Here is a 10,610-nt window from a genome sequence, read left to right as displayed (position 1 = left end):
CACGTATGGTCATCTCGCTCAGTTTTTCTGAAGTGCTTGACTACGTGAATGGGGAAAAACTATGACATGCTGAAGAGTGTTCACGTCCAGGGTGCAGTGGTAGGCTTCATCCCACCAATCGACTGTAGTCGCCCGCAGTTGACTGCCGGCATAGCAGTCACTGTGAAACTCGCCTTCTTCCTCTGAAGTAATGTACGACGTGTCCAGGCCGTCCACGGTGGAAATGCAGGAAAGTATTGTCCTCTGGCCTCCAAACGTCCATTCTTCTGTAGAACGTTTTACTTGGCATCGATGTCTGTTGTACCTGTATTGGTTGGGTGCTGCAATATAAGTCCGTTTGGATGAGTACACTTTTCTACATCTACTTACATACCCTGGTGGCCACCATGTGGTACATGGTGGCGGATACCTTGTACCACTACCATTTGTTTCCTTTCCTGTTCTACCCACAAATGCAGCGAGGTAAAAAAAGCCAGTCTACTCACTCTCACATGAGCCCTAATTTCTCTTATCTAGTTTTCACGGTCCTTATGCATAACGTACTTAGTGACAATAGAATTCTACTGCAGTCAGCTCCAAATGAGAGTTCACTAAATTTTCTCCATAATGTTTCACGAAAAGAATATTATCTTCCCTTCAGTGATTCCCATTTGAGTTCATGAAGCAGCTGCATAACACTCATGTCTTGACTGAACCTACTGGTAACAAATATGGCAGAACACTTCTGGATTCCTTCGGTGTCTTGGCTTAATCCAGCCTGGTGGGGTATTTTTGTGGTAAGGTTCTATGAGACCAAACTACTGAGATCATCGGTCCCTACTCTTACACACTAATTAATGTAACTTAAACTAACTTACGCTGAGAACGACACACACACCCACGCCCGAGGCTGACAAGGCGCCACAGACCACGCGGCAGCCTGGTGGGGTCTCAAACACTTCGGCAGTACTCGATGATGTGTCGCACTGTGGTCCTACACACGATCTCACCTTTACACGAGCTACCATTTCGTAAAATTCTCCCAATAACTGAAGTGTACCATTTGTTTCTCCTAGTGCCTTCCTTGCACGCTTGTCCCATTTCACACCTCTTGACAAGGTCGCACCTGGATACTTCATCGACGTGACTGTGTCAAGCAGCACACCGCTAATGCCATATTCGAACACTGTAAGATTATTTTAGCTACTCATCAGCATCAATTAACATTTATTTACATCTAGAGCACGCTGCCATTGATTACACCAATTATAAATTCTGTCTAATTCATTCTGTATTCTTCTACAATCAGTCAACGACGATACTTTCCCATATGCTACGGCATCATCAATAGATAATTGCAGATTGCTGCTCACCCTGATCGTCAGATAATTTACGTATACAGAGAACAAGAGTGGTCCAGACTTTCCTGGGGCACTCTGACGATACCCTTGTCCCTGATGAACACTTACTGTCAAGGAAGAAATACTGTGTTGTAATACTTAAGAGCCATTCACATGTTTGGGAACCTGTCCCTGGTGTGTTCAGTTTGTGGCGAAGTTGCTGTAAGCGATCTATACACCTCTTCTTCAACATTGTCTGTCGCTGTTGTTGTTGTTGTTCTGCTTTTTAGTCTCAAGACTGGTTTGATACAGCTCTCCATGCTACTATATTCTGCATGAGCCTCTTCATCTTTGAATAACTACTGCAACATAAATCTTTCTGAATCTGCTTACTATATTCATCTCTTGGTATCCCTCTACGATTTTTATCTCACACACTTCTCTCCAATACTCAAGTGGTGATCCTTGATGTCTCAGAATGTGTCCTATCAACCGATTTTGTTTTTTATTGTTATTTATTATTATCCTCTCTTTTGGTCAAGCTGTACAAGAAATTTCTTGCCTCCCCAGTTCTGTTCAGTACCTCCTTGTTAGTTACATGAGCTACTCATCTAATCTTCAGCATTCTTCGGTAGCACCATATTTAAAAAAACTACTGTTCTCTTTTTGTCTAAACGCCGGCCGCGGTGGTCTCGCGGTTCTAGGCGCGCAGTCCGGCACCGCGCGACTGCTACGGTCGCAGGTTCGAATCCTGCCTCGGGCATGGATGTGTGTGATGTCCTTAGGTTAGTTAGGTTTAACTAGTTCTAAGTTCTAGGGGACTGATGACCTAAGATGTTAAGTCCCATAGTGCTCAGAGCCATTTGAACCATTTTTTGTCTAAACTGTTTATTGTCCATGTTTCACTTGCATACATGGCTGCACTCTATACAAATACTTTCAGAAAAGACTTCTTTACACTTAAATATATACTTGATGTTAACAAATTTCTCTTCTTCAGGAACACTTTTATTGTCATTGCCAGTCTACATTTTATATCCCCTCTACTTCAGCCATTATCAGTTATTTTGCTGCCCAAATAGTAAAACTCATCTACTACTTTGAATATCTTGTTTCTTGATCTAATTCTCTCAGCATCACCTGATTTACTTCCACTGCTATATCGTGCTTCTGCAGTCCTTGTTGCCATAAGATACTGTATCTCTTTTCTCACTACTTGGGACATAAGAGGGGCGATATATTGTTTGTTTCCACAACTGTCAGAGGGACCATATTCACAAGTCCATCATACTTGTTTCATCTGACTTTTTATGTTGCATTTCCCCTATGCGCTGGCCCCACTTGATGAACTCTTCAGTTGTTGTGACGTCCTTCACCAGAAACCTTTGTCACGTCTTCTGCAACACCTATAATAATATATGAGATTATACAGCTTTTGTTATGTTTGGAGTCACAATTTGGCAGAGGGCCAAAACATTCTGTGTGTACTACTGTTTCATTTTCCCATGACAATCTGCTCTGTTCTTCAATTGTCCTTCTGCTAAGCAAACTTGTTGCTGATTTTCTTCCGTTTGGCCTGTCATTTATTTCAGCTATTGAGCTTCTCTTCGTTTTTCTTGAACCAATGCTGGGCAGCGCCACCGAAGTAACAGTACACATTTGCGAAACACATCATGTCATCCAACCTGTTTTATTTGGTGACCCAGTCAAATCCTTTCAGCTATCTCATCTGGTCCTGATCAGCATTTCCGGAAAACACTGATGTGTGCTTGATATACAGCTGGCTTACTGCTGCTTTGGAATTCATCTGTCTCTGGAATATATAGATCTAAGAAATGATATACTGCTTGTTTTCCAGTTCCTGTTGATTTAGACCATGGGTTCACTTTGCCTAATTCGAGCCACAGTGCTATACATGAATTTAAGTACCTGGCGCTTCTACAAAACAATGTCATGTCATAACCACTCTCAAGTCCAAATCCAGACGCAGGGTCACCAATGAAATACAACACTTAACGCTGAAAGCCCATTTATTACAAACACCAACGTACAGCCAGAACAGAATGGATGGAGAGTGCAGTTATTTATACAAGCATTGAATTTTCCAGAATACTGATATTTATTGAAACATGGACTATTCCAGAATATGCAAACGTTACAAATACAAAATATTTCTAGAACCTCACAGAAAAGATAAACACACAAAAAAAGTGTGGTCAGGTTTGAACTGGCGACTCACAGCACGACAGCCAGCTAGTGTATTAACCATTATGCCATACTGCGGGCACCACAGTTCCACATCCTCCAGTTGTGTTAGAGTATGGGAGAAATGACTGCTTAAATGCCTGTTTAGGTGCTGTGATTAGTCCAGTTTTGTCTTCATAGTCCTAATGGGAGCGATTACTAGGCGCTAAAGAATGCCCATAGGATCTTTACTTAATAATGACTCAAAAAGGTTTGTAAATACGTTTTCGCATGGTAATAAGCGTCTATCTCCAAGAGTAGCCGATTTAGGTTTTTCAGAAATACCATGACACCCTACTGTGAGTCAAACAAACTTGCAAACTTCTGTATCACCTTCGTGTGTATACATTCAGTATCCCCTCTTAATCCTCTTTACCATGGGTCTTACACGGTTCATCAATATTCTGAGAAGGGACACACAAACGATTTATATACTCTCTCCTTTGTAGACAGACTGTGTTTTCTCAATATCCTGTCCATGAGCCATGGTCTACCACGTGCCTTACCTATGACTGGATGTTTTTACAAATTGTTACACCCAGTTAAGTGTATGATAAGTCTGATTATAGTTGAAAATAACTGATATTATTTTCATGGGACACATGTTTGTTATATTCTGAAATTCATAATTTTATGGTCTCTACATTTAAAATAAGTTATCAGTCTTTGTACCATTTTGAAATCATATCAAGATTTGATTGCATATTTGTGCAGCTATTTTCAGATTGCACTTCATTTAGATAAATTCATCATCTGTGAAAAATCTTAGGTTGCTACTTACGCTGTCTGGCAGGTCATCAGTATAAAACATAAACTGCAGTAGTCCCTACACGCTTCCCCATGGCTGTCTCATCTTACTCCCATATGACCCGACAATTTTCCATCTGAGATAACATGCTGCATCCTACCTACCAAGAAAACCTGAAACTGCATCTACCTGATTCCCTTGATCCATAACTTCCAGTATTTCTAGTGAAAAAAGCACAATTTGGGTTTCAAATGGTCGATGTTTTTAGAGGCCATGCTGGCTGATATGGTGGAGGTCATTCTGTTTGAGATACATTGCTATGTTTGAGTATAGAATAGATGTCGATGAGATCAGACTGTAATTTCATAGATCACTTGCAACCTTTTTATGGAAAGGTTTGATTGTGCTTTTTTTTTCCTACTCTCTGGGAACAGCTTTTTGTTCAAGGGCTGTATGATATATTATAGTTAAAAGGGGAGCTAAGTCTGCTGGAGTTTCTGTACAGAATCTGGTAATACTCACATTGGTCACTGGAGCAATGTTTTATTTTAAGGATCTCAACAGTTTCTCAATGTGACTGGCTCTAATATTTATGTGGTGTGATCTACATTTTTTTCCACTCACTGGACATAGCTTTCTGTTCAAGAACTCCACTATATAGTATGGTTAAAAGGGGAGCTAAGGCAGCTGGTGATTCTGTATGGAATCTGACAATTATCACATTGGGCCTTGGAGCATTATTTAATTTTAATGATTTCAGTTCTTCCTCAACATGACTGGCTCTAACATCTGTATCACTTATCTTTGTGGTGGCACAAAAAGTAAACTTGGGCAGTGCTTCACTTCTTCCTTGGAAAAGGAACATTTGAAAACAGAGTTGAGTGTTTCATTATTTACTTTTCAACTTTGGATTTCAGCTCTCGTGTGATATAAGTGGCACATCTGACAACCTTTGCTTATCGTTCAACGGTATCTGGTTCTTAACAGGTTTCTTTGCCGAGTCTGTATACTGTGTAGAGCCCTCCATGGCCCCTCCCAACATGAACTATTTTGCTATATACTTATCTCTCTATCATTCCTCTATTTGCTCCCATCCAGAGGCACCTCTTTGAGGTGTGACGCAACTTTTTTTTGTTTAACTGACTAAACATTTAAGTTTTCCCCCTTGCTTTTGCTGTCCTTCCTAGGTTAGTGATCATTGTATGCATTAATAATCATTGCTGCTACACACGTCATTAAAGATGCGAAGCCATCCAGTTAGGTGTAACATGTCGCCAATTTGAATGGTGAAGGATTCCTAAATTATCTGTTCTTGGTAGGTTTCAGAGAAGGCATTTAGTAATGTTTCGCTGGATGCTTTGCTCCGCTCACCGTTTACATATCTGTGAATTTTCTCAGTGGATTATTGGCTGACTGAAGTTTCTTTCAGTGATGACAGTGTGATTGGGGAACAAATGTACTAGGGAATTTTCTTTAATGTGAGCATTTACATCTGAGGATGAGTCAGTAGATCGTTGGAAAGATTCAGTTACGAGTTTATGCCCACACTTGATTCTGAGTCTTGATCAATCTTGCACACCCCTTCAATTTGTAACTTGACAGAAAAAGAACGTGGAGATGAAAGTAAAATTATGGAGAAAACGCGGCACAGAATATTTTTAAAACATGTAGACACATTCACAAACGAACACATAAAATGAGAGACTCGACTGCTGTGATTGCAGAATGTTACTGTTGAGGTAGAACTTGGAATCATATGCGTCACGGTTGGTCTCCGCAGTGTTGAGTGTTGATTTGCACTCTGCTCCTTGGAAGATGGAGAAACAAATTAGCTGGAAAAACAGTGTCGAAGATGAAAAGAGAGAGAGAGAGAGAGCTTAATAATTGAATAGCAATTGGAAAAACAAACTTGCTAGCGATTATAACAGCGGCAGTGCTGCATGGGATCTTTGATTTGACCACGTGATCCTGGCTGACCAATAGTACTACTCATGCATGTTGCAAGTGTTAGTGTTGTCGTTAAATGTTGTAAGATATCGTAAAATGCCTAATAAAGCTAAGAAGGAGAAGGTAATCAGAAAATTCTATTATCTGAAAGACCGTTGGGATTTGTGACGCCTGCGTACACGTAACTATATCTTCCAACTAATTTTTGTATCTGTAGATTAATAATACGTCGAAGAACAGCAAAGAGGGTGTACCATTGACGCCGTGTCATGTTTTTTGTTGTAAGAGTTCTTTCATACCAATTATTGTAACAGCAAGCAGGTTATACAACTATACAAAACTTGTTCTCCGTGTTACAAGCTCAACTGCAGTAATTTGTGTACTTGTTTTCAGGAACCAGTTAAGAAGTCGGGCAATGGGAAAAATGGAAAAGATGCAACAGAGAATGATGAAGTGAGTGAAATAAATATTTGACAAGTGTGTAGACACTATAGATTAGCGGTGTGAATGTAACCAAAGTGTAGTGACTAACATAGTTATTTAGACAGTTGTTGAAATGAGACTGTCTCATAACCCTATCTGGTTTCCGTATGCGTTGGTAGGTGAGACATCTATAATTGGCATATTATTGAAGGTGCTGAGTTTATGATGATTATTTTCCTCGTGGTTGTTTCTGAATGCATTATACAACACATTGTTTTAATGTGACAATTGATTGGCGTTTGAAATCTCACGTAATAGCATTTCGGGTACAATATCTACACTCCACAGCGAACAAATTCGTACTAGCTGCGTCGGTACCCACGACGTAGCAGAAAAGAGAACCACAAAATTGTTCGTTAATCGTACGAAGTCTTGTATAAATGGCAAATGGTGAAAAATGTTTATTGTTGGATAACTGATAAAGGTCACGCAATCCAAACAAAATGTCATTTCGCCAGTATGCTTTGATATTCCAACATTTTAGAGACTTCCTTCGCTCTGAATTGCAAGCTGCATTTGTACATCACTGAATGACAACGAATGTTTTCTGTTATTATGGCTTTCTCTTACGGTGATTGGTTGTATGTATGCCCTTGCCATCTTTTAGTGTGTATTATTTCTTAATAATCACTTTTGTGCTCTTTTGTAAATGAAATTTGGGATAATAAAATAAGATTGCTCAGCACAGATTTAATTTCTGAGGATTGTAGTACTAACAGCTTTCAGCGGCGTGCGAATTTTAATTTAATTAACATCCTGTGGAATGCAGTAGTGTTGATTAATTAATAAGCAAATGTCCCATCAATAGAAGTGGGAGGCACCATTAAAAAATAATTTTGTAAGTTCTAATTCATCAGCCATTTCACACTCACTGCTGGACAAAGGGCGTCTTTGGTCTTTTATGCATTACAGTTAGCAGCTTATGCACTACAGTTAGCAGCTATTACCATCCATATCGATTCCCTCTTCATTGTCGAGCAACTTTTTGTACACTGAGTTTCACATTAGCCCTTGTCACACTGTCACAAGGTGAAAACTGCCAGTAATTGTGTTCAATAGTAATGACTTCAAATACTTGTCAGCTACTTGTGTGACTCCTTTTTTAGTTTCATGTGTATTAAATATTCTTCGTGCATTTCTCATATTAATTCTCTATGAAAATCTGAGCTTTTGACAGCATCTGCTGTTGTTTGTTAGGAGAGCAACTAACTTTTCGAGGGATAACAGACTCGCCACTGCAGCCAGACTATATGGGCATCAACAGGGAAAGCTATCCAGTCTCCTTGTTTCCATTATTACTTGTAGAGCACGATGTACTACTTCATAGGATCTACTTGTCAATGGCCTGCTATATTGATGGCTAATGGAAGTGTAAGATTGGTGTGTATACAGGTGTATTCCCCACTGTACTAAAGTGCGTTAAATTCATGCCGTGCCATCCAAATACCGATATTGTATGTCTAAAGCGTTCTCTGAAACTATGAATATGAGTAGTGATAGTGGTATTCGGGAGGACGACGGTTCAATCCCTCGTCCGGCCATCCTGATTTAGGTTTTCCGTGATTTCCCTAAATCGCTCCAGGCAAATGCCGGGATGGTTCCTTTGAAAGGGCTTAGTCGACTTTCTTCCCCATCCTTCCCTAATGCGATGAGACCGATGACCTCGCTGTCTGGTTTCCTCCCTGAAAACAACCCAGTGATAGTGGTAGCTAGTTGAATTAAATTGGGCGATGTGGAGGAAATTAGATTCGGAAACAAGACTAATGATAGTACACGAGTTTTGCTATTTGGGTGGTAAAATAACTGATGTCTGAAGTAGAGAGGTATAAAATGTAGACTGACAATGGCAAGAAAAACGTTTCTGAAGCATAATAATTTAACATTGAATATATATTTAAGTGTTAAGAAGTATTTTCTGTATGTGTTTGTCTGAAGTGTAGCTGTGTATGGAAGTGAGAATGGATGATAAAATAATTTAGACTAGAGCAGGAGAGAAGCTATTGAAATGTGATACTACAGAAGAATTCTGAGAATTAGATTGGTAGAGTGCATAACTAATGAGGAGGAGATACTGAATACAATTGGGAAGAAAAGAAATTTGTGGCCCAACTTGATGAAAAGAAGGAATCTGTTGATAGAACACATTCTGAGACATCAAGGGATCACTAGTTCCACCTTAGACGGAATTGTGGTTTTTTTTGGGGGGGGGGGGGAGTAAAACTTGTAGAGGGAGAGCAATGGATGAATGCAGTAAACACCTTGAAATGAAATGGATGTAGGTTGCAGTAGTTAATTGAAAATAAAGAAGCTTGCATAGGATAAGTAACATTGAGAGCTGCATCAGACCAGTCTTCAGACTGTAGTCCACAACAGTAGTTCAATTTGTAATTTGAGTCACAATTTGCTTTGTTTGGAAAAGTGAATATTTTATGTGGCTGAATGACTGGCCACAAACAGAAAACTCTTGAATTTGATCATATCAGTTATAGGATTTTTTGTCTGTATAACTGTAGTCTTTTCGTACAATGATTTATTAATTGAAATATGCAAAATTAGACATTACAGAAGTGTCAGATTCCATGCGTCTGCTTTGACCCATTCTGTCATCAATATGGCGGAAGTATTCCAGTGTATACAGAATGATGCCAAATAGGTACACATGCCAACAAAAATTGGGCATTTAGGGCGGGGACAAGCTAAGTATACAAAAATTAAAGAACACTGCACCATCGCAGAACAAATAATATTAAAAAAATACAGCTTTTCGCTACACCAACAAAACCACAGTAATCGGACAGTTCCCTTGACCTGTATAGCTCAACTGCTGCTACTGATACCTGAAAACCAACACCTACAACCCCAAAAAGTGGAATCGGAGATTTCCCTTGATCTTTATAGCGCAATGCCTATAGATACCAAAAACTGTTACCCACAACTCCAAAAACTGGAACCATATCCCCAACAACCCAAAACTCAAAAATCCCACAATCACTACACCAATTAAAACACAACTGACCTACCATAAATATACATCACACAGAACATCACAATCGCTATACCAAAACTCTCTCTCTCTCTCTCTCTCTCTCTCTCTCTCTCTCTCTCTCTCTCTCTCTCTCTCTCTCTCTCCCCCCCCCTCCCCCCTCCCTCCTCTCATGGACTCACTTTCATATCCATATGTAACAAAAATGCAATTAAAAAAAAAAAATTAGACTTCTTTCCGCACAACAAACATAGAACTAATCAGATATAACAAAAACACCAAACACAAAAAAACTTAATAACTCACTGAAAACACTTCCATAACCCATTTTACCACATCAACTACCTAAACTCAAAATTACATTAGCACAGTGAAACCCAATACCACACGTTAAAATCAGCATGTCCACATCCACCACCAGAGGGCAACATCACATACAACAACACCACATCTACAAACACAGCCAGCTCAAAAACTCCTTGCTGTATTGATGTCGCACATCACACCACCATTATGTCACGGGTCAAAGCAGACAGATGGAATCGCATGCTTCTGTTGACCCCAAAATTACACTACCCTTCATAAACATTAGAAGATATGCTTATAATCTGTTAGGCAATTCAGGTCAGAGTTAGACCTGACATACCACATAGATTATTACACTGCCTAGTAAAGCACAGTGGTGTTCAGACCATACTTTTAATTAATGGCAGCTTTCATTTTGAGCATTACAGTTGGATGGTCAGTCTATTTTTTTGTTTTGTTGTATCAGTCTCTTAATGTGCAGTAGAGCAAGTTGTTCCAGTTGTGTGGAATTGTCTTCTTTACAGATTTCTGAATAATTTTGCTATGTCTTTTGGCATAACATTGAAACATTAGTCTTTGT

General features: G+C 39.5%; 1 protein-coding gene across 4 annotated transcripts in view; it reads left to right on the top strand.

The window, feature by feature from the left end:
* The first annotated feature begins 6,285 nt into the window (after positions 1-6,285).
* Positions 6,286-10,610, top strand: part of LOC126202869 (serine/threonine-protein phosphatase 2A 56 kDa regulatory subunit gamma isoform) — a 408,052-nt gene continuing 403,727 nt past the window's right edge. For 3 of the 4 annotated variants that reach the window (XM_049936933.1, XM_049936922.1, XM_049936904.1), the window contains exons 1-2: positions 6,286-6,381; positions 6,652-6,711. In XM_049936933.1, coding sequence (XP_049792890.1) covers positions 6,307-6,381; positions 6,652-6,711 — 135 coding nt within the window. In that variant the 5' untranslated portion in view covers positions 6,286-6,306. Of the gene's footprint in view, positions 6,382-6,427; positions 6,540-6,651; positions 6,712-10,610 lie in introns of those variants that run through there. The other variant, XM_049936914.1, reaches the window with a different exon arrangement.

This window comes from Schistocerca nitens, chromosome 1, assembly GCF_023898315.1.
Source record: "Schistocerca nitens isolate TAMUIC-IGC-003100 chromosome 1, iqSchNite1.1, whole genome shotgun sequence".
Taxonomy (NCBI): domain Eukaryota; kingdom Metazoa; phylum Arthropoda; class Insecta; order Orthoptera; family Acrididae; genus Schistocerca; species Schistocerca nitens.
The sequence above is the reverse complement of the archived record's forward strand: the minus strand, read 5'-3'. Positions and strand labels throughout refer to the sequence as shown.